A 24,947-nucleotide genomic window follows, 5' to 3' on the forward strand; every position below is an offset into this window, starting at 1 on the left:
AAAACCACATGATCATCTCAATAGATGCATGATCCAACATGCCTTCATGGTAAAAGTCCTAGACAAGGTAGGCTAGAAGGAATGTAATAAAGGTTGTATGTGAGAAACTCAAGACGATGTCATCCTAAATGAAGAAAAGCTTAAGTCAATCCCACTTAAATCAGGAATAAGATGGGGATGTCCACTAGCCCCAGTCCTTTGCGATATTTTGCTCAAAGCACTATCTAGAGCATCAAGGCAAGAGAAGGAAATTAATTATAGGGATATAACTAAGATAAGGAGTCAAACCATCTCTATTCGCAGAAGACATGCTACTATACATAAGAGATCCCAACAATTCTACCAGAAAACTTCTAGAAATGATCAGTTCAGCTATGTGGCAGGATACAGAGTCAAGAAAGCATCTTCAACAATGGTGCTGGGGAAACTTACTGTCCACATGCAAAGGAAAGAAACCAGACCTGTATCTATCACCTTTCACAAAAAGTAACTCCAAATGGACCAAAGACCTAAAGGTGAAACCTGAAAACCTGAAACTCCTTGAGAAAAACACAGGCGGTGCTTACATGATACAGGTATAGACAATGACTCCCTGGACAGGACTTCATTGACCCAAGAATTAAGGTCAACAAGTGACAAGTGAGGTTTCATGAAACTAAAAGTCTTCCACACAGCTAAAGAAACAATCGGTAGAGTGAAGAGGAAGCCCAGAGAATGGGTGGGAATCGTTGTCAGCTATACATCTGAGAAGAGGATTAATATCCAGAATATATAGAGAACTCAAAAATGAAAGTCAAACAAAACAAAACATAAGACCCATTCAAAAAATGGACCTGAATCTGAACACAGTTCTCAAGAGAAGAAAAAAATGTCTAAGAAATACCTCAGAAAAATGTCCATCATCCCTAAGCAATTAGGGAAATCCAAATCAAAACAATTTTGAGACTTAACCTCACCCCAGTCAGAACAGCAAAGATCCAACAAAGAATTGACAGAAAATGCTAGAGAAGGGATGTGGAAAAAGAAACCCTCACTCACTGTTGGAAGGATTGCAAACTAGTCCAACCGCTCTGTAAATCATTGTGGGGAAGCTAAAAGTAGATCTGCCACGTGACCCAGTTTTACCACTCTGGGGCACAGCCTACTCTGTGGGTGTTTTGCTCAGCATGTCCATTGCTGCCCTATGCACAATACTTAGGAAATGAAAACAACGTCAATGTCTTCCAACTGATGAATGGATAATGAAAATGTGGTGCATACCCACTCTGGAAATCAGCGGTAAAGAAAAAATGAAATCATGAAATTTGCAGGTAAATAGATGGAACTAGGAAAGATTGTAGAGAGAAGTAGCCCAGACCTAGAAAGACAAACATCAAATGTTCTCCCACATCCGAGGGTTCTAGCTCCACATCTTCAGGTGTGAGTATATAACATAGACTAACTACAGAAACCAGGAAAGTGAAAAGAGACCATAGCAGGGGTCGGGGATGGGATAGAAATAGAGAACAGCGGGGTAAAGGGATCTGAAGAGGGGAAATGGGAAAAACATGGGGGCTCTGATTAAAAAGGAGAGGGAGAGAAATACAGCAGAAGAATAGATGGTGAAATTACAGTAAGGATGTCTGAAAAAGCCACGAGGAACCATACAATTAACTATTCACTAAAAATATCTATAATACATGTAAGCTGGTATGTAGATACACATATATAGTTTAAATGAAATTTCCCATTTGGGCTGACAATCCTTCCCTCAAGAGCCACAGACCACCTAGTAAAAGTCCAACAACAGGCATAAGAAGCCCTCTTTTGAGTTGTTGGTCAGAGTGACCCAAAAGATTCCCAAAATATTATAGACTCATGCTATTGCCTTTAGTTGCCTACCCTACCTCATCCCACCCACTAGATGGAAGCTAACTAAGTCCCTATTGTTTAAGACAGTATGCATTTCAGACCAAGGACCCAGAAGCCCTGAGCTGGCTGGATCTAACTTGAAAGCTTCCTCCCTGAAGACTAGCTCTCATGGTATCCAAAGGTGCCATCCCAAAGGAGGGAGGCAGCCAACAATTGACCCAGCTTTGACACCTATGAACCACGAGGATGACCGACATCACACGCTAACCCAAAGGGTTCTGTAGTGGTACACATACCTTGGTGGTAACCAACAGCTCTCGAATTGGACTTTGAACTTAAGACCCAGTCATCAAGAGGGAAATCATGTCTGGTACTGAAAACCCAGCCAACTACCCAGAATTAGTGAAATCAAGGCTTTTCAAGGAGAATCCACAACCTCCATTTCGCTAAACCAGGGCAATCCCTAGCTACATTCTAAATATTTGTTCTTATGCCCACAGGTAAGTGCAGCTCTCAGCCCTCATCAAGGAAACTCTGTCTTTGCAACAGAGAGAGCATTGCAGAAATCAATCACTCAAAAGGCAGAGTGGTGGAACCCAGTCCTAATGGTTGCATCTGCAACACAACTCTGGCACCTAAAGCTCAGGGATCATTGCAGAAGAGGCAGAAGAAAGATTGTAAGAGCCAGAGGATCAGGGAGTTTGCTGTGAGACCGTGTCTCCTAGATATGTCGGAAAGCACACACCATGAAGTCTCACCAGCATGGCTGCCTGGACAAGGATGGCATCAAGGGTCATGGTAATGTGGAAGGGGCAAAGCTCAGGAGGCTTCGACCCTAGGCAAAGAGCCACGGGTACCTAAGCAAAGCTGAGAGTGAGAGAAATAGTCTTCCCCAGGGAAGAGCACACCAATTGGTTGTCCAGTACCAAAAGATCAATCCTAAAGACATATATACACGTAACATTGTACAGACTGAGCAGGTGGTATTCATGTATTTAGGAACAGACATATAAAAAACAGAAGAAAATGAGGCCATGAATTTAAAAGAGAGTAAGTGGGATTCATGGGAGAGTGTGGAAGGAGGAAGTGATGTAATTATATTTATATCTCAAAAAATAAACAATTTAATTTAAAGTATCTTGGGAATACAGCGGCATCTGAATATAAGTGGGACAGTGATATTGGAAAAATTACTATTGACTTTGTCCAATTTACAGTGATATAGTAGATAGGTAAGAAAATATCCTAACTCTTACAGATGTACACCATCATCCAACGGTTTTAAGATACTACCCACTCCTACCCAAACAGAAAAGATAAAACAAGTAGCAAGAAACCTAGAAGTGGGCATATGAGAATTTGGTCTCCTATTCATTTCTAGACATATGACTAGGCCATACTGCACCATTTTGTCAATACTGTCATAAAAAGTAGATGGTCCTTCCAGGGCCTCATTCAGCAGTAATTCAGATGCTGTTTGGCAACATTCTAGATGTTCATTTGGACTCTTGAAATGACACCTGTTCCATGACAGGTTTCCTTCAGTTTTATTAGAAATGGGGAATGGAAACAAATGAAGGCACAATTAATCACCTACTGTGTCTTACTAATAAGGCCCTACATGGGATGGACTCTTCCTTGGAGATAGACACAACAGCAGCCAACCCAACTGTCCTAACTTTGATCTCTCTTTTTCTTTCTTTTTTCTTTTTGTTGTTTGATTATTTGGTTTTTTGTTTTGTTTTGTTTTGTTTTTGTCATGTTTTGAGGCAGGGTTTCCATATAGACCCATTTAGACTCAAATGCTCAGCAATACTGAGTATGAAGATTACAGATATACACCACCATGCTTGTTAATCTTAGTGTAAAAAAAAAGCCATGAATTTGGGCCATGACCTTCATTCATAGGTGTAGACAAATTGCTAAACAGTCTTATAAAATAAAAAATATGGAGCCAGAATTTGGGGTTAAAGCCTGAGAGATTAAAGGAACAGGAAAAGCCACAGCTCCTCCTACTTTGTCAGGGACTAGGTCTGGTGCTGTGCATAGAGTAACCATCAGGAGAGCCATGCCCTGTACCGACAGCTTCCAGGCGTAGGTAAAAATGCATTCTGAGTGTCAACTGTTATGGTCTGGATGTGGCTGGAATGTTTCTTGCAAGGCTTTCTTAAGGTCTGCAGCATGGATGGGTTGAGATGATGGAAGCTTTAAGTGATGAGGGTCCAGTGGAGAACAATGAATCACAGGCTTTGCCCTCATGAATGGGTTGGTGCTGTTTGGGGAAGTGGATCAGGTCTGGTAGGAGTATCCTAGTTCCTTAAAGAATCTGCTGGGGTTGTTTGTTTGTTTATCGTTTTTAACAGCAAACTGCCCTGCCCAGGTCTTCTCTCCTAGCTTTCAGATTTGCCTCCTCTGTAGTCAGCCCTGTTGTCAAGCAGCCCTCACCAGGATGTGTTCTGTTCCAGCCACCTGTACTGAAAGTCGGACAAATTCCATGGCATTCAGTTTAACACATTCTGTTACAGCAGTGCACCAGAACACCAACTGTGGCATGAGAGAATCACAAAGTCTTGGAGATGGTGCATATCTTTCCCTAGAATCCCAACAGTCTTCAACAGGAAACCAGGTATTGGAAAGACCTCAACCCAACCTCAAAATACCAAGAGGGTTCTGGGAGTCCTTGTGATGGAAAAACAATAGGCTCTTAGTGATGGATGAATGCCAACAAGCCTAAATTAGAGAAAACCTATAAAAGGTCCCCATGAGAGTTTAGGTATGGATAGAAAATACCCTGACCCATCTCAGGCCTGTACTGTCCATGTGCATAGAAACACACCTGCTGTACCCTAGTTCTTGTGGGTCACTTGTCTAACAGGGACCCTCAGACACTGAGCATTCTAGGCATTCCTGTGTCAATACTATCCTGAGAAACCAAGGTAGCTAGAGCCAGTGACATGTTCCTTTCAATCAGATGGCCCCAGGTCCAGCTCTAGCCAAAGTGCCTATAAGACAGCAAGGAGGTCCCCTTCCCTACTCTTCTTTGGGAAGAAAATTGTGGTGCCAAGAGACTGAGAAGGGATGTCCAGCAGAGAAGGGGCCCCTGAGCATGCCAAGGGTTTAGTTATACAAAGAGAAATTATTGTCTCCAGCCCTAGAACAGAAAAATATGAACAGGGCTATGTATATACTCACTGGCAGAGTACTTGCGCAGCAGCATAAGGCTTTTTTATCCACAGTGCTGGAAGCAGGGGCAGCAGAAAAGCTGTCTCCACAGAGGAGGAAGTACTTAGAGGGTGTACTTTTTTCCTAGGGCTGTTATAAAAATTGGCCATACCCTGGGTGGTTTACAAGAGAAATGCATTCTATCACAGTTCTGAAAGTCAGAAATCCAAAGTCAGTGTTTTGGCAGACATTTTTTTTTTCAAAACTTCTAAGAGTCTTTTCTCCCTCTTGCAGCTTCTGAAGATCTCAGAGTCCCTTGGCTGTGGCTTCATTGCACCCACCTCTGTCTTCACAAAGCTTTTCCTCTGTGTTCTTCTGTCTCTTCTAAAGACACCTGCCCACTCAGGGACCCAGGCAGATAATCCAGATGCTCTCATCTTGAAGTCCTCAACTGCACTAAAAGCCCCTTTCCAAATAAGATCATACTCCCAAGTTCTAGAGGTTGGGATGGGTCTCTGGAGGTAGAGACTACTGGTCAACCTCCTGCAGAGACCACCTAACTACAGGTTGTCAGTGCCTAGTTAACAAAAGAGGCACAATGGCACCCCATGTTCTCCACATACAGATGTGCTTCAGGACAAACAACAGTGAGAATAGACAACTCAGGTGTTAGAAAAAGAAAGAGCAGAAACAGACCACTTGCTTCTCTTGAGAATTGAGAAACACATATTTCAGTCTCACACCATGAGTCCAAACAAGTCCTCCTTACCTCTCTGTACCTCTGTTTCCTAGTCTTCGACATGAAAAATAACAGCCTTTTCCCAGAGTAGGGATTAAGTGGAGTTGATGTATGCAATGCTTTGCTTAGAAGAGGAAATAGCACAAAATACTTAGCAAAAGTCAGCTGCCATTACTATTTTCTGTTACCCTACATTTCCTCATACTGTCTCTAAACCACCACCCTCTTTCCTTTTACCTATATTTGTACTGCTGTTCACTGAGCAGTCAAGGGTAGCCTGAGTTCTTGCTTGTATTTTTAGAAGAGACTAACTATATACCTAAACCTCAACTAACTATAGATGTTGCAAGTTTAGGAAAAAATATATTGCTTGCCACAAAACGTTCCAGTACAGGACAAAACATGTGAAACAAGTACACAGTTTATTTATTTCAGTCTTCTCTGTGGTCCACCTTATTTCAGAAAAGACTCGAACAGATATTCACTTAGTTATATTAAATTCAAAATAAATGGGCAAGAGAAAGAATAAGATTTAAGAGGTATCTGAAAAGATAAAATGAAACCAGAAGTTTTGAGGTTTGGGTATTTTTAAAATTTCTCTACAATATCTTTTTCACTCATTAAAAGCAGGCCACAATCTGCTCTCTGGCTTTAAGCTCTTATACCTGGTGTGAAAATAAAGCCTGGCCCATTAAATTATTCACCATGTCCTTAAGATTAAAAGATGAGGGGAGCAGAGTGAAAAAAAAGAAAGAGACATTTGCTCAGAATTCTTGGTGTTCTTGTGGAAGGAGAAAAAAATCCTTCCTTGAGCCTCCTTAGAGAAGTCATAACACATTCAGCTGTTACTCTGAACCAGTATTTCTCAAGCTGTGGGATCATGACCCCTTTGGGGTTGAAAGACCCTTTCATAGGAGTTACACATCAGATATTATGGATATTAGATATTTATATTATGATTCATAACACTAGAAAAATTATAGTTATGAAGTAGCAACAAAAATAATTTTATGCTGCCTTTAATCCCAGCACTCGGGAGGCAGAGGCAGGCAGATCTTTGTGAGTTCGAGGCCAGCCTGGGCTACCAAGTGAGTTCCAGGAAAGGCGCAAAGCTACACAGAGAAACCCTGTCTTGAAAAACAGAAAAAAAAAAAATTTATGCTTGGGGGTCACCACAACATGAGGCACTGTATTAAAGGATCGCAGCATTAGGAAGGGTGAGAACCCCTGCTCTGGACTGTGCATTTTAGATTAAAAACAAAGTTGCCCACATTATCTCTCTTTGATTCACCCCTAATAGCTAGATCAGTTAAATTGAGAGTGATGCAGTTAACAAAGTGTGTGTGTGTGTGTGTGTGTGTGAGAGAGAGAATTTGGGGAAATGTAAGCAATTAACAATGAGTTTTTTAGGGTAAGTGGGCATACAAGCAAGGTTTCATGCAATAACAGTACTTCTGTGTTTGTTTTCTGAGACTAGGTCTTGCTGTATCCAGACTGGCCAAGAACTTACTCTATCACCAGACTGGCCTCAAACTCACAGAGATCCTCAGCTGCCTGCCTCTGCCTCCCAAGTTCTGGAATTAAAAGTAAGCAATGCCACACCCAGCACAATAGCACTTTTTTTTAAGCATTTTTAAGAGACAAAAGCAAAAGCTCCTGAAATAAAGAAACGTGTAAAGGCTAAGATCCTCCACTCAGACAAAACCAAACACCACATGAAGCCCTGTATCCTTTAGTGCTAGAGAAGTTGAAGCAGCAGAGTCAGGATCTGAGGAAGGGCTGGAAGGGCGAGGGTCCATGGAGAAGCCACAAGAAGAGCTTTACAAAGTCACCTGAAAACCAAACGCTACAACTGGTCCTCGGGTTGAGGTGACAGTCTGAGAAGAAGACAGGGGAAAAAAGACTTAAAAAAAATGAAAACTTTTTTTTACTATAAAGAACTTGCAAGAGAAAAGTATCATGGTGGGAGATGAGCCAGCTCCAAAGTCTACAACGTCTCATGAACTTGTGAACAGTGAGAACATTCATACTGAAGCTGTGGGGCTCCACGCCGCATTTTATACTTCCCCTATCCATTGTACTTTTATGTACTTATCCATCACAACAAAAAAAGATAAATCAATGACCGTTAAAAAACAATTAGCTTTGTATCCTCCTTCATGGCTCACGTGTTCATGACCCAGATCCCATCGTTCCTCGTCACCTAAATCCACCCTTTCTCTGTTCCCCACTTTATTTCAGAAATGTGACCAAGACCTTTTTGACATGAAAAATTCATGTTTTGTGATCATTGTTAGCTGGGTGTTCCCTGTATGAATGAGCATAAGATTTTGAACACAACTTTATTTGGTGGTCCAGTGGGCACACTTTCAACAGGAAATGTCCTCTTCTCTTCCCTTCCCTCCCCTTCCCTTCCCTTTTCTCTTCTTTCCTCCCCCTCTCTCTGTCTCACATTGCCCCCACAACGCACATACTCACATACACACACCCCCAACATACCCACCTTGTTCAGCCACTTTAGCCCTGGTATTGTATTTGAATTTATCTGTTCCTCCAGCCATGGGCGCATCCGCATCCTTTCCACCGGCATGGTACTCTGTGGCAGAAGAGAAGCACAGCATTTGGTATTCCTGTGACTGACCGTCTTATCTGCATCACAAAGTTCTACACCCTTGGCCTGACCCTTTCCTAGGCTCCTCTTCCTAGAGGGGAGTTGGGTACATCCAGCTCTCCTGCCACCTGCTCTTTGGCCTATCCTGTTCTCTCAATGGTGGGAATATGGACCAGACCTGACATTCTCTATACTGACTCTCGGCTGAAGAAAGTTTTTACGGACATGGGACACACCCAACTAACTGGAGGCCCAGTGCCTCTTAGTGACTTTGTCTCCAGCCAATCTTTACCCACCCCCATCCTCTCTAAGCTGGGTTTATAGCATAAACTGTCAACCTATCAGACATTCAAGGACCAAAGTTTTACCTTCCGAATGCCAAGCGAATGCCAGGCAAACAGTTCTGAGGCAAACTCTGGTAACCAGTGCATTCCTTGGAGGATGTAGGGTATATACATAATTGGACCTCTGAATACTGGTACTAAAGCACTGGTTGATTTGGTTTCATGGAAGGTTTGTTACCGACCAGTCATTCCCTCTAGACTCACTTTATGCTCACCAGCACCTTGCCCTGTCCTCATCTTGGCTCCTACGTCAACTCTAGTGCCATCTCTTAGTCACTCCATGCAGCGTTTTCCTTCAGGACCCGCCTCCCTGCTCTGACTCAGCGACATGCCTTTTCCCTTTGCTCACGCTCCCTTTGAAAATCACTTGCATGGCTGGACTATCTTTCCTCCAGCAGAAGACCACACAACGCCTCTGTCCGCCCCCACCAGACTCCTTCCACGGCAGTCTTTCCTTTTGCCACCCAAACACAGCTACTGTGGAATCACTAATAAAGTCGCTTCCAACTCTGCACCCTACATCCTCAGGATACTTAGGTCTGTACATTTACGTTCAGTCTGGTCCCTGAAAAGCAAGGTGACATTGACTCAGGCTTCCCCTCTACAAGACGTCCCGGGCAATGTGACATTACAGTCCTCTATCTCTTTTCCTCTACAATGAACTGAGGAGTCTATGCAGATGAATGTGGATCACGATGATTCATGCCTCATTATTCTCTCTTCCATCATGCCAAGCCCTCCCCTATGCTCTGTCCCCAGCTAGGGCCAAGAGAACAAGCACCATTATGTGAATCTGCAAGGGTCTCACCTTTGTACATGGGATCCCCCCACCTTTTCTCTGTTCCCCTCCCAAGGCTCAAGACCACTGTGCTTCTTGCTCACACCAAGCTCTCCCTTCCTCTTTGGCCCTGTCAATCTTTATCTGTCTTCCAAGACCTAAGCTCTACACCTCTTCTCTGAAAAGTCATTGCAGATCACTCCAGCCTGAAGCGACCCTTCCTCTTCCAACTCCTCCACCTCTCACAGATCGCCCTCTGGTTATCTGAGGAGCAGACACTGCTTTAGAGCAGCTGTTTGAGTCTCAGCTCTCATCTCATCTCTTATGCCTATAAACTTTTCAGCTGTGCACAGCCCCGCTCACCATGCAAATTGTGAGCTCTTTGAGAGGATGAACTTCACTCCTTCGAGTGAAATGTATAATCCTGTGAAGCCAAGTTCTGCCTTGGCTTTCCACAGTAAATGTTCAACACAAGGACCAGGCAAGTTCTAAGCAAGCCAGGCAAAGCCGCTATGGAACAGCGGCCTTGTGTAACATCTGCAGGCTCCAGGTGGCCACTCTTTGAAACAGTAATAGGAACCTTAGGGAACTTACAAAAGGACATGTGATGATGATAAGCAGTCACCAATACAGCTGCTTTTCATGAATCTCAAAGTGTTCCCTTCATGCATTCATTCACTGACTGACTCATTCATCATCTATCCATTCAAGGATCTTGGATTGAAAATGAAAGTCTGGGAGTTGGGTATGATAAAACATTCCCTGACATCTTGATTCTTGCAGGATTCAGGACTCAGTCAAGAAGGGGATTAGAAACCTGTCGGGCTTTGTGTATAGGTGTACAGAGTTACCAAAGAGTTCTGAAAACACTGGGAAAAGTTACACACACTGCTGTGTGCTCTGCAGAGTGGTGACCACAACCTACTCAAATCTCCCCACAGAAGAAGACCTCAAGACATGAAGCGGGGCAGTGTAACAACATTAGGGACAGTTACAGAAGTAGTTAGCAGACAGAAACAGATTCCACTTCTGAGGTGACAATCTATGAGAGGTGCTGCTGGCATGCCTAAACTCGGTGACAGGGCAGTCCGAGAGACACACCTGAGTAGCCCCTGCTTCCTTTGCAAAATCAGCACGGTATGGTTCCTTCCATGTTAATGCATACATAACCTATTCGGAGAGCTGACGCAAGTTCTGTACCTGGGAATTATCTTACTAAAAAATGTATTTGTAACTGCAAAATCCCCCCTTACAGGGCTTTCCATGGTCATTACAGATTTGGGCCAAGGTATAAAATGCAAGATGCCTCGTAAGAATGCAGCCAGCTGAGGTCAACAAAGCAACACGGTGTGTTCTTGCTGCCTGTCTTTTACGGCAAACAGAGTCCTTTCCACAGTCTACTGCGTATGACATTTTCAATATCTCTGTGGTTTTTGTTGTTCACTTAATCATTTAAAATGCCCTCAAAGTAGTGCTGAAGTACTGTGTTGTGTTTCTAAGTACACACACACACACACACACACACACACACACACACACACACGAGACTATGTTGTACCTTATGGGGAAAAATACATGTATTCAGACAAGCTTACTCAGACTCAGGCATGAGTCATATCAGAGTTATATATGCTTGGCTGTGAGTTCATTTTGTTGTTGCTGCTGTTGTTTATTTTTGAGACAGGGTCTTTTTAGGTAGTCCCAACTATCCTGGAATTCGATATGTAAACCAGACTGACCTCAAACTCACAGAGATCTGCATGCCTCTTCCTCCTGGGTGCCGGGATTAAAGGTGTATGCCACCTCGCTCTGTGTAAATTCAGTATTAATCAACAGTGTGTATTAAACAAGGCATCTTAAGTCATCAAGGCTATATATTTACCTACTGGTGAAAATGTCCTGAGCAGAGTCTCACTAGAACAAAGACACACACCAAGAAGAAACTGTGGGCCTAGACATGGAGAGAAGACAGTCACATGAAACAGCAACAGAGACCAGGGGAATCTTCCCCCACTCCAACTAATGCCCAAGGCTCCTAGCATCTAGATGGAACAAGGATGGAGCCTCTCTCCCAGCCTTCAGAGGAAGCACGGCCCTGCAAACACCTTGGTTTTTGACTCATGGTGGAACTCTGGTGAATACACTGCTATAGCTTTAAGCCACACGGTCTGTGCTATGGCAACGCTAAGAAAGAAGAAAACATAAAGACGAAGAAGGAGAAGGACCAGAAACCAGACAGCAGTCAACAGCAGCTGGCACTGGAAGGCCATTGTGCAACATCCCCTAATGCCAGAGAGAAAACTAATAAGCTCTTAGGTCCCTGGACCATGCTCTGAGAAGCCAAGATCCAGATGCCCTTTAATTGTCCCATATGAATTGCCTGGATATTCTGTGGCATCCTACAATGTCTGGTCTTTCTGGCGGCAGATCTTTTCCATTCATCTAATCGCCAGGCTTTACTGCTTCATCTGTCCATCAGCCCATCCCTAACAGGGATTCAGTTCAGCCAGAATTCAAAGTTTACCTCTTCCCTAGCCAAAATACTAGTTGTTTGGTTTGTCCCTCAAAGGTTCATACGCTAGAGACTTGGTTCCTAGTGTGGTAGGGTGAGTCGGTGGAACTTCAAGCGGTAGAGGCTACCGCTAGGTCATTAGGTTATGGTGCCTCTAGTGTCACGAGCAGATCAATGCTAGCTCTGGCACAGGTCAGGTCCCTGGGACAGGATTTGTTCCTGAATCAGTGATGTGAACGAGCCGGGGAAAGGGCTCAGTGGTTACCAGCACCAGAGTTTGGTTCATAGAACCCACATGGTAGCTCACAACAGTCTGTAATTCCAGTTCCAAGGAAGCCGATCCCTTCTTCTGGCCTCTACAGGCGCCGCATTCATGTGGCGCCTAGACACACATGCAGGCTAACACCCACACACATAAAATAAGAATCAATCACGAATACAGGAGAGCTTTCCTAGGCAAGCCTTGCACCTTCCCCTCAACCTTAATTCCAAACGCTCCCTGTGATGTCAGCTGCCAGAAGTCCCCACCACCTCCACGCTCCCGAACCTCCAGAACATCGAGCTTAGCGCTAATCTTCAGTCATAAAGACACATTCTCGGGCGTTTTGTTTCAGGAGCACAAAATAAGCTAAGACGTGTGAATAAACATGTAAAAACATTTAGGAGTTTTCTGTATTTATTTCCATTGTTTCTCTCCCATTGCATACAACGTCTGCACTAAGATTATCACACACCATGGCTGAAGGAGAAAGTGTCTTGGCTTTGTTCGAATTGCTCTGTCCCTTGAGGATTCACTGAGCCCTACATTCAGACAGAAGTGCCCTAGTATCTATAATAGCTACCTCTAAAAAAGTGATGACATTATCCTTGCTTTTATAATTATCTACCCAAAAAAAAGGAACAAAAAAAAAAAAAGCAAAGCTAAATTTCTCCAACCAACCAGAGTTGGCTCAGTCTGGGGGGGGGGGGAGGGAAGCACACGAAAGCAGAAAGAGAGAACCGACTCCACAAAGTTGTCCTGTGACCACATGAAGACCACGGCACGGGCTCTGACCTTTGAATACGAAGAAACTACTTATGGTTTCTTTTCGGCAACCTCACTGATAACTAACCTCGCTACTCTCGCCCCGTGAGGCCACCTTAGGTAAAATAAGAGTTACCTGAATGTAGACAACACAATACTGTGCCAGCTGATGGATCTAATGATAAGTGGCAAACAACACGGACACAGGACGGCTTACTGCTCAGGTGGGATACAGCCAAAGGCATGAGGTTGCATTACACCACTCAGAACAGTGTGTGATGTTAAACTTCATGCTTGTTTATGGAATTTTATGAAATTTTACACTTAATGGCTTCAGAACACAGTTGACCCAAGGCAATAGAAACCACAGGATGCAAAACCCACGATAAGATAGAGCCACCGTATGGTTGTCCGTGGTGTCGAGGCCACTGCATAAAGCCATGCAGTGATTAATATACCACGGAGCTGACAATGTCCTGGTCCTGATTAGAGCTATCATCAACTATGTTTATTAATTTCCATCTAAATAACTGAGATTTGGTTCTTGGGATAGTAATACTACCCATGACTGCTATTGCTATTATCTTCTGATGGACTGGGTATCAACACTAAGGTTTTGTGGAGTTTTGTTATGTAACTATGCAGCCCTAGGAGATGGGGACTTGTTTAGGACCCCTATAGAGGAGTTGGTTGGAGAACTGCTGAAAGGCAAACTGCTAGGGAAGCTGAGATCTCATCAAGTCTATGTGATGGGGGAGGCCCAGGTTCTACCTGTTATTCTAGAAAGCCCTTTATTAGGATGGCCTCTTTATTATTCTGATATTTCCTTCTCCGGTTTCTCTTTCTTTCTTTCTTTGTTTTTTTTTTTTTTTTTTTTTTTTTTTGGTTTTTCGAGACAGGGTTTCTCTGTGTAGCTTTGCGCCTTTCCTGGAGCTCACTTGGTAGCCCAGGCTGGCCTCGAACTCACAGAGATCTGCCTGGCTCTGCCTCCCGAGTGATGGGATTAAAGGCGTGTGCCACCAATGCCCGGCCGGTTTCTCTTTCTTATATGCCACGAGTACATGCATCTGCCTAAAATACAATTTCCATCATGTTGACGTTCTGTTCTTCTAGAGTTGTCTAAACACCCTAGGGGTAGTGCTGACTCCTGGGAGGTGGTTAGGAGGCTCAGAAGCTGACCAGAATTTGGGGCACATTCAAGTGATTAAGATGACCACTGAAGATCAACACTCAACCAGGAAAAGAAGGCCCTGGAGCCTTGCCAAGCTCTCTAACTAATAAACCCATGGGAATGGAGAGATAGCTTAGCAGTTAAGAGCACTTGCTGCTTTTTTTTTTTTTTTTTTTTTTAAGACCAAGGCTTGTTTCCCAGCACCCAAGTTAGTGGCTTACAACCACCTGTAACTCCAGCTCCAGAAGGATCCGATGCCTCTAGACTCTGAGGGCACCTACACTCACATGTATACACACACACACACACACACACACTTGAAAATAAAATAAAACAAATGAAAGTAAATCAATAAGAATAAATGGATGGACTCAGAAAATGGTTCAGACAGGAAATTACTTGCTGTACAAACATGAAGACCTCAGTTGGATCCCTATTGCTGACATAAAAAGAAACGGTATACGTAGATAAAGAGCTGGATGTGGCAGCACACATCTATAAAGCTAGTTTTGGGGGAAATGGAGACAGAAGGATCTTTGGGGCTTGCTTGCTGGCCAGCTAGTCGAGCAGAATTGATAAGCTCCAACGAGGGACTGTATCTCAAAAAATAAAAGGGAGAGCAATCGGCAAAGAGATGTGATGTTGGCATGAGGTTTCCCCATGCACACAGACACACATGCACACCTGTCCGAATACACACACACACACACACACACACACACACACACACACACACACACACACATAAACTGACCTAAGTGGAAATACACCAAGTAAAGATGGAAACCCAGTGTGAATCATCTCAACTTCTAATCAAATTAAACTAGACTGGAGCTTCCAAAAAGGAAATGTAAATCTTATATTGAGGAAAGTAACATTATCCAAGAGTTAGCCATTATCTCCGGAGATCTTCATATGCAGTCAACAGCATTCAGTCACTATAGCTAGAAATATAAGAATAAACAGCAACAAACAGAAAATCAAGAGAAATAATGAACAATAGAAACAGACCCATAGGATACAGACACAGGTCTTAAACAGATACAATGTTATACAAAGACACAGACTAAATGTCTTCAGGCATTTATCTTAGACAGGTTTTCACTATGTAGACCAGGTTGGCCTCAAACTCACAGAGATCCACCTGTCTCTGCCTCCCAAAATCTGACTGAAAGCCTGAACCACCACTCCCAGCCCTGAGATAGTTTTAAAAACAGTGATGCCTAATATGTTTAAGAAATAAAAGACAAAAGTAGGGACTTTTTGTCAGAGACACTATTTTAAATTTTTAAATTAGAGAATTAATGGATGTCATTAAAATGAAGAACTCAATGGATGGGCCCCAAAATAGCTTTTATACCTGGGGTTGGGGGGGGGGGGTATGTGAACCTCAAAAACAGGTCGAAGCAAAAATACAGAATGAAACTGAAAAAATATACAGATTAAAACATGTAAGAAGAAGACCATAAGCTCCACAGAGAAAACACTGTAGAGTTTAAAATATGAGCAATTTGAAAGTCTGTAAAGAAAGGAAAAAGAGTGAGGCAGAAACAGTTCTTGAGGAGGCCATGACCAGACCTTTTCTAATCACAGATTAAAATGTCACTGAAAGCCCTAAATGGGCAGACACAAATAAAAACCACACCTAAACCAAAAACAGAGAAAAAAAATGTAAAAACCCACTAGAGGGCAAAAGACTCATTACCTTAAAAAAAAAAAAAAGTTACAAAACATCCCAGACCTAAATGCTCTATAAGTCCCTGCTCCACAGAAACCATGAAAGACAGAAGGCCTTTGAGGAAAATCTTGGACCGGCTTGGTTTAGCAGACAGTCATGGGCCACCAAGCCAGATGACTTGAGTTCAGTCCCCACCACACCATGATGAAAGCAAGGAACCAGCTCCTTCAGGCTGTATTCTGACCTTCACACTGTGATTGGGTGCACACGCACGCTCACACAAACACACACACAGAGTGCAAAGTTAATTTTGAAGAAAAAGTATTAAAGGAAAACACTGCTTTGTGGATTTTTATGCCCAGACAATATTTCCCTCAAGAATAAAGATGAAATCAAGGCATTTTTACTCAGACAAAAACATACAGACTTCCACCACAGACTAAACATGGTGGAGTGTCCTATAACCCCAGCTCTCAGGAAGCTCTCAGGCAGGGGCGTTAAGTTCAAAGTGAGCATGGATTGCACAGTGAGACCCTGGCTCAAAACAGAGAGAGAGAGAGAGAGAGAGAGAGAGAGAGAGAGAGAGAGAGAGAGAGAGAGAGAGAGAGAGAGAGAGAGAGAGAGGAGAGAGAGAGAGAGAGAGAGAGAGAGAGAGAGAGAGAGAGAGAGAGAGATTAGACTAAAATTTGAAAGCACACAACTGTTACCTTCCAGAACTTTCTATACAGTTTATCAGCTCACTACAGTACGAGTCCATCAGGACAGGTAAAAGCCAGATGTAATGAAAACTGACAGGAAGTAAATTACTAAGGACAGAGCGAAGTTTGAGTCTGTGTCCCAGAAGATGACGACAGCCATGGCCTGCCCTAATTCTCTCGCAGCTACACCAGTTTTCAAAAGTGCCTGTGAGGGCTCTTGGAACCTACCAGCCCTCCTCACAGAGCTATGTCTCCCCAGCCCTCTTCCCAACCTCCAGGATTTTCTGCTCTCCTAACAAGAGCCGCCGTAAATCTAATTTCATTGGTGGAAAAGCTTCTCTCACGGCGCTCGCTACTGGGCACTCCTGTCTACAGGCACATGCTGTCTGGGTCTCCAGTCACCCTCAATAGATCTTAAAACATGGCATGACAGGAAACTGTGCTCAGTGCTGCAGCGGGTGGGAGGGTCCCAAGACATGTAAGATGTGACCACTACCCTCTGGGAACTCATAAATTAGCTGAGGATGTGAGACATAAATCATATAAAGCCAACTAATAATTCTGTAATTATCATAATAAAACGATGCAGCGGAGACCAGAGATTCGCCTGTGATTAATTGCCAACTAAGTTAACTAGTTCATAAGGAATACATAAATCACTATTAATTGGATTTCCAAGGAAAGTATTATGACGGAGGGAGAGCATATGGGATGGGCGGAAATGCCCGGGCGAGGAGAGAGTTCAACAGACAAGATGAGTTAGATAAAAGTGGGTCAAAGCAGCACTGGGGGTGGCGCGGGCGGGGGGGGCTGATGGGGACAGAGAAACTGACCCGTGCACCATCACAGGTGAAGCTCCTGGGTCATCTCCCATAGGAGAAACAAGTCCTAGATACTCAATGTTGACCTTCAGTCACACACAGAAGAGCCTTAATCATTAGGTCTCATTACCTACCTTTTAGAGATGAGTGAAAGTAGCTAAAAGGGTACCCCATCCCAAAAGGTGGTAATAAGTTAAAAAGAAAAATTAAAAGGGAGGAAGAGTAGGGTTGAGGGGAGAGGAGGACCAGGAAAGAGGGGGAGATGTTCCCTCTAGGAATGGAAGGGGAAAAAAAAAACCCATGGTACAGTTAAAGGACCATGAGAGTAACCTGCAGTAGTAATTCTTCCTTAGCATGCAATAAGCTGTCCCCACTTCTTAAGAGTTCATTTCTTCTGTGATGTTCTGTACTCCTCACACTGACTGTTGTGCGCTTCTCGGCAACAGTAAGAACTTCAGAAGTACACGCACTGGGAGGGAGCTGAAGATGAACAATGGACGTCGCCATGATTTTCAATCATTCAGCCTTCCAGCAAGCCACCTGCGTGCAATGTCCCGCCGCCAGCCTGGAGCCCAGGGAATGAAGCCACTTACTTAACCCGACCTTAGAGAAGTGGAGGGGGTCAGGTTCAAACCCAAGTCTCTCTGCCTCCATCGGCCACTCCAGAACCCATGGTGTTCTCACATCCGGCAATAGCCCACTGGGGCACTATGCGGTCTCTTTTGGGGTTTTGTTGTTGTTTGTTTGTTTGTATTAAGGTTGGTATTCTTGGTTTATAAACATCAAGTTTAATCTAATTTTAATGTACTGAAGTATAAAATAGAAAATATAAGCAGGCACTACAAATTAGAGTCAATATAATTGTAAGAAATTTCCTTCTGCTTTGTATCTTAGATGTACTTGTAGAGATATCATGTGCTTGTATCATAGATGGTGCTATGATACCAATACTATGCTATAGTATAGATGGTAGCATTTGATACTAATACTATGGTTGATAAAGTTGAAAAAGAATTACATTTAGACTGAACATTTAGAGTGTGTGTGTGTGTGTGTGTGTGTGTGTGTGTGTGTGGTGTGTGCAGACAGGGAGAGAGAATACTGGCAAGAAACAGGAGGCAAAAGAGGGATCCAGGGAGACAAGAAGAAATAAATCCATCCTCAGTAACCTATGGGCTACTGGGAGTTAGAAATGAATCAACAAGTGCTTACTGGCATTTGCTTGCATAAAAAGATCACGTTCAGAGCCAAGACAGTATGATATGATATGTGAAGGGTTCTGGGACCCTCACACTCGGCTATGTTTCCTACTTCTCGGTCTGTGCTATTTGTATGTAGCTCTACATATTCTGGTGGGACACTGGAGAAGTAAGTCAACAACTGTGGGTCATGGAACCAGAGAGATGTTTTGACATTTCCATGGAGTGCCGGACAAAGTGGGGGAAGCCTAACGCTATCTACACCAATATAAGGCTGATTTTTCAAGGTTTGGTTAAACTTCATCTTTATTTCATAATTCACTGTTTTATGAAACTTTAAAAAGGATATATGTCCAATTCATCAAAGAATACATTTCAGGGGGGTGTAGAGAAATGGCTCAGTAGTTAAAATCAGTTGTTACTCTTCCAGAAGACCTGGGTTCAGCTCTCAGCCCCCACAAGGAGAAACTCATGGCCATCTGTAACTCTAGGTCCAAGGGCTCTGATGCTTTCCTTTGGCCTCTGTAGACACTGCATACATGTGGTGCATATACATACACTCAAGCACACACAGATGCACATAAACTAAATAAAAAGAACGAGTTTTAAGCTGAGGAGATGACTCAGCAAAATGCTTGCCACAAAAGCATGAAGACCTGGTTCCCAGAATCCATGTAAAAAGCCAGGCGTAACGGAATACATCTGTAATTCCTGAACTGGGAGGCAAAGACAGAAGGCTCCCTGGAGGGTGCTAGCCAGCCAATCTAGGTGAACCAGCTCTAAGTTCAGTGGGGGATCTTATTTCAAAAAATGAAATAGATAAGGAAGATAGCCAATGACAAACTCTGAACTCCATATACATATACACAGAGGTACACAGTTACCCACACCTTGTGTGCAAGCGCATGCACATATGTGCGCGCGCGCACACACACACACACACACACACACACACACACACACACGAAGAATAAGTTTCTAGTCCATTGTTTTCTCCATAAAGTTAAAAGCAATTCAACCATCCATACTATTACTAGGTAAGTGGCCACCTCAGAGCATCCTGAGCTATAGTTACCTTCTCTGTTTTGCATTTATCCCAGTCTCTAAAACTGCTGTGTGGTATTATTACCTGGTGAACTTTGAAAGAAAACTCCCTAGCTCCGCTCCAATAAGACTCTCTGGGGCTTAGGAACAGGAATCGCTTTCATTATCCTGGAGTAATTTTGATATGCCACTAAGCGGGGGAATCACTGCCACTTAGTGTCCATTAATCCAATGGCCTTCCGCATCCCTGATGTTTAACAAACATCTCCAAATGAGTCATGGGACAAGGGGAGGCTGATGGTGGATGGAGTTCATTACTAATGGAAAACAAATGCATGGGAAATTAAAATGCCAAAATGCCTTTATCACAAAACATGCTTCCCACGCTGAGAATCGTACAGATGATAGTTTGATATTTTCTGATGAGGTGAGTCCTGGGTCCTTTTGGAAGATATTAAGCTACCATAGCAATTTAACAAAAAAAAAAAAAAGACATTATCTCTGGGCACAGACTACTCTGGTACCCAATGTGGTTTGACTTCGCTTCTGGCCATAATGGGCACTAATGCATCACCACCATAAACTAAACACAGCAAAAAGTGCCTTGGGGGTCTCCATATGTGTGCTCAAAGACACTTACATATGGCCAGTTTGGGGTATGTGAGCTGACATGGTGGTCATCCCAGAGAGTGGGTCTCACTGCATCCTCACAAGAACAAGTCTTTAGCCAGGGAGTCAGCCTCAAAGATGCATGTAACTTGCAATTCTCACGCTCAAGTGTGTGCTGAGAAGTCCCTCTGGGCTTGAAGGGCAGCTCCAAGCCAGGCGAGGTTAAGGAGCCCAGGTCAAGCACACTCATGGAGAACCTCTTTTTACTTCTGACTCACCCCTTTGTACTTGGCCTCACCCATTGCCACGTCCCTTGCCCTCCCACATAATGCCATGCCTAGCAGTCTGCTTCCATGGGCCTGCCCTATGACCATGCCCTCTCCATCTTCACCAGCGCAGCCTGGTTACCAATACTGCCTTCCTCGCCCGTGCTACCCAGCAATCCTACGGTGGCCATTCTGCCTTCAGTCTGTCACCACGGTCTACTTGGCAGTCTCAGAAACAAGTCTGCCGCGGTCACTCTCACGTTCAGAAAACCTTCCACGACTTTCCAGCTGTTCTCAGACAAGGTGGCAATCATTGCCACTCAGCTTCTGCAATCCAGTGTGGCTTGAAGACCGGCTAAGATTGATTTCTGGCCTATGAGTTTGAGATCTCCTTGGGACAGTCAAAACAATGTGGGATGGTCAGTTAGACGCATGAGGCTGGAGCTCTGGGAAAGGTCCAGTCAGGAAACACTCAACCAGCCCTCTGCAGATTTTCAAATGCCATCTCTTCTACAATGTCTACCCCACAACTTAGGACTCAAACATCCCCCTTCCTTTACACTCATAACTCAACCTCTAACCATTACTTAACACCTGCTAACATTGTCCTCCAGTCTGTTTCATTTTTCTGTGCTTCCAACCATGAAGGCAAAGGTCCCCCTGGAGCTGGAAGCCTGCGCTGACATTGCTGTACGTGTAAATACGTATGACTACCCAGCAGACTCCTGCAACAATCAACTTACTCTATTTACAGGATCCAACAGGGTAGCAGCTAGACACTTATGGCCACCTAACACCTCAAATATGGCAGGCATAAGTGAGACAATGTAACACGATTTGCTAAACGTCCTTATTAACAACAAACCTGGAGTCAGATATTGGGGTGAAAGCTGAAAGACCAAAGAAACAGTACAAGCCAGCCAGAAGTTCTTACCTCTACAAAATCCTCGGTCTAAAGAGCCAGTTGTCACCAAAGAAGGAAAGACAGTTTCCAGGCCACATCTAACCTCCCCCGGTCATGGTCCCCCATCAGATGCCTAGTGTAAACAAAGTAACTGCACTGGTCACTCCTGTGGAAGCGCCAGGAGAGGCAGGTTAGCCATGTGACACTGAAACTGTACTATAATGTGAAACTTAGCTTTCAAAAAAACCTGACTCACATTCTACAAGCTTAGAACACAATCTATTAGTAAGCGGAGGACGTTGAGTGTAACTAACTAAATGATCAAGGTCTAGACCTGCAAGCTCCTGCAAACAGCACCAGCTGTCAGGTCCAGCATCTCCCCACACTGGGCAGAAGGATATTAACAATAGCTACCCGGCCCAAGTGCTTAATGGTGCTGTGCAAATGATAGGCGTTAAGAGCATTGGCTCAGTTCACCCCCAAGCATGAAGGTGCTGCGGTGACTTCTAATTTACAGACGAAGAACCAGGCACTTAAGGCTAACTAAGGCGTCCAAGGTTACAGAGCCGCTGATCACGGAAGCTGGGGCTTCAGCAGCCATCTTAGACCCTTATGTATTGGTCCTTTGGGTAAAGAACACACACACTTGCAGGCCAACCTTGGGCCCACAGGGCTGGGTCTTGCCATCTCACCCACCTCCACACTTGGGAACCTGTGCGGCAGGGGTCATGGATGGGGCTGGGGAACACAGCACGACAAACCCACTGCCAGCTCCAGGGGCTGAGTCTACTGAATGGGGAAGCCATCTTCCAACTTCCTTTACCCAGCCCCCTCTTGGTGCCTTCCTGAAAACTAGGAATTGCGGAAGTGACTATACATCCTGACCAACCACAGCTTTACTTCTGTAGCTTGCCCAAGGGAAACAATATTCCTCCACTCCCTGGGTTCTAAGAGAAAAAGCACCCTTCCTTCTCTCTGGCCTTTCTCCTCCCTCCTTTCTTTAAGAAACAGGGAGAGGAAGGGACCAGAGCGGGGTTTTCCCACTGCATCACTTGGGTACCTTCTCTAATTGCCTCGCGGGAGCTTGCCTCCTAAAGCAGGGTCATCCGGCCAGTACACATGCTTCCAGGTCCTCAAAAGGACTTGAAAGCTGAGGACCAGGAGCATGTGCCCCACCCTGCCTGGCCTGTTTCTGATTAACCTGAGAGCTGTTTTAGGAGCACACATCCTACGGGAGTCTAATGTTCCACCACCCAATGTTAATTCCACATTTACACTTACTAACTGTGTTGAAAGCCACTACAGGACTCGGCCCCTTCCCTCTCTGCCCAACTCCACCTCCTGCTGGTCTCTAGGACCAGAAACAACAGGAAGCTGGGAGGCCACGTTGCCTCCCACTCCAAAATGATGAAGATGTTCTAAGAGTGGCCAGTTCCCCAGCCTGAGGACCACTCCAACCACTTAAGTATCTCCGCACTTTGACTGGCCTGTACTTCTCAATACCAAATTACTTCCCTTGGCTTTCAGGGGGGGAAGATTTGAACCTCCCCTTTCAAGAAAGTTGTATTAGGGCCAGCAGAGTCCCAACTGTTACCATGGGACTTCCTAATTTGATAACACTACAAAATACTTGGGTGCTAATGTCAAGCCATCTTGTCCGGCTCACAGCTAATTAATTTGACAACATGGATTTTAGCTTTGAGAAAGGGTCTCATTATGTTACCATGTAGCTCAGACTAGTCTCAAGCTCCTGATCCTCCTGGCTCAGTCTCCTTGGGATTATGCAACACTCAGCAACCTGGAACTTTGCTGGGTTTTGTTGTTGTTGATGTTGAAGAAGAGCTTCCTGCTATATAGTTGGAGGTGGCTTTAAACTGATCCGCCCACCTCTACCCTTTGAACAGTAGCATTGCAAAAGTGTGCCACCGTGCCCAGTTGCTTCATGCATCAAGTACTCTACCAGCCGCTGACCCACATCCCCAGCCCCAACGTTCAACCCGATTTTTAAATGATTATTATTACTTTATGGATCCATGTGTGCGCAAGTATGCAGATGCATGTACTTGTGTGCACACACAGAGGCCAGAAGAAGGTGCCAGGTGTCCTCAATCTCTGCCTAGTTCTTTAAAATAAAGTCTCTCCTTGACCTGGGGCTCATGTCTTCTTGCTAGGCTAGAAGTCAGGAAGATCCCAAGGTCCTCATGTCTCCATCCCACTTGGAGCTGGGGTTACAAGTGTGCACAGTTTTGTTAGGTGGGTGCTGAGATACAAATCCTGGTCCTCAGAATTGTTCTAAAGGCACTCTTGACCACTGATCCATTTCTCTAGCCTCAAACATGGAATATCTTAATGAGTCACTATGACCTCCATAGGTCCCAGCACTGTCTTTACTTATCATGGAGTAAGAAAGAGGCCTCAAAGCAGGATGCAGGATGAGGTGTCTTAGCCACCATGCCTCCAAGACATCCCAGATACCCAACGTCAAAACGGGTACCAGGGAAGACCTCCTTAGCTCCTGTGTGGCTCACAGTGTGCCGAGTGAGTCTGTAACTCAGGCATCTCTTTATCACTATATTTTATCTGAAATAAGAATTGGGATCTTCTGTCTTAAATGAGAAACCAGCCTTCCACTATAAAACTCAGAGACCCTCTACTCTCTCCTACGCTCGCCACGACTTAGAAGCTGTTGGGTGGTAGGTAGTGGGGAGGGGCGGGGTGCTGTCAACTGCAAGCACTTTCTTGGGCACTGCTTCAAGAACCAGATGCAGAGGGCAGCAGAGCCCAAGGTCCTCATGCTTTCATTCTCTCCCCTGAAAATGCAACTTCCTCGGCTTTCGATGACCAAATTCCTAGCCTAGCCCCTGACCAATAGCATTTAGTTAATAATCATTCATTTCTGAGGATACAGAGTTTATAGCTAAAGATGTTTAAGGAGAGACTGGGGATGTAGCTCAGTAGTACAGCACTTGCCTAGATAGTACAAGGCCCTGGGTTCTGTCCTCAGCTCTGAAAAAGTAAAATAAATAAATAAAATGTTTAAGGAGTACTGTTTATGATTTTGAAGCATTTAAGTGGACTAAAATATCTAGATTGTAGGAAAACGTTTAAATAAAACTTGGTAGAGTCCAATAATGAAAGGTTAGGAATACAAAGGCATAATTTGTATGAGGATGCTCAAAACATTATAGTGAAAAGAAGGAGTGGAGGAAGCAGCAGCTTTTTCAGCCATCAAGGTAATTAAGAGTCATGCATGGGCCTGGAGAGATGGCTCAGTGGTTAAGAGCACTGACTGTTCTTCCAGAGGTCCTGAGTTCAATTCCCAGCAACCACATGGTGGCTCACAACCATCTGTGATGAGATCTGGTGCCCTCTTCTGGCCTGCAAGGACACATTGCACACAGAACACTGTATACATAATAAATAGATACATCTTAAAAAAAAAAAGAGTCATACACAAACTGCTGGGGACTGTGTGCCACAGTAGGCTTCCCCACAGGCAGTGTGGACCACGACCACAAAGCCATCTTCTACTGAGT

At 44.2% G+C, this 24,947-nt stretch overlaps 1 protein-coding gene across 5 annotated transcripts in view; it reads right to left on the bottom strand.

The window, feature by feature from the left end:
* The window catches only part of Irf2 (interferon regulatory factor 2), a 112,759-nt gene that overhangs the window by 47,799 nt on the left and 40,013 nt on the right, over positions 1-24,947 (bottom strand). For 4 of the 5 annotated variants that reach the window (XM_006970894.4, XM_006970895.4, XM_076553349.1 and 1 more), the window contains exon 2: positions 8,256-8,348. In XM_006970894.4, coding sequence (XP_006970956.1) covers positions 8,256-8,342 — 87 coding nt within the window. In that variant the 5' untranslated portion in view covers positions 8,343-8,348. Of the gene's footprint in view, positions 1-8,255; positions 8,349-11,367; positions 11,432-24,947 lie in introns of those variants that run through there. The other variant, XM_076553352.1, reaches the window with a different exon arrangement.

This window comes from Peromyscus maniculatus, chromosome 17, assembly GCF_049852395.1.
Source record: "Peromyscus maniculatus bairdii isolate BWxNUB_F1_BW_parent chromosome 17, HU_Pman_BW_mat_3.1, whole genome shotgun sequence".
In the NCBI taxonomy this organism is placed as follows: domain Eukaryota; kingdom Metazoa; phylum Chordata; class Mammalia; order Rodentia; family Cricetidae; genus Peromyscus; species Peromyscus maniculatus.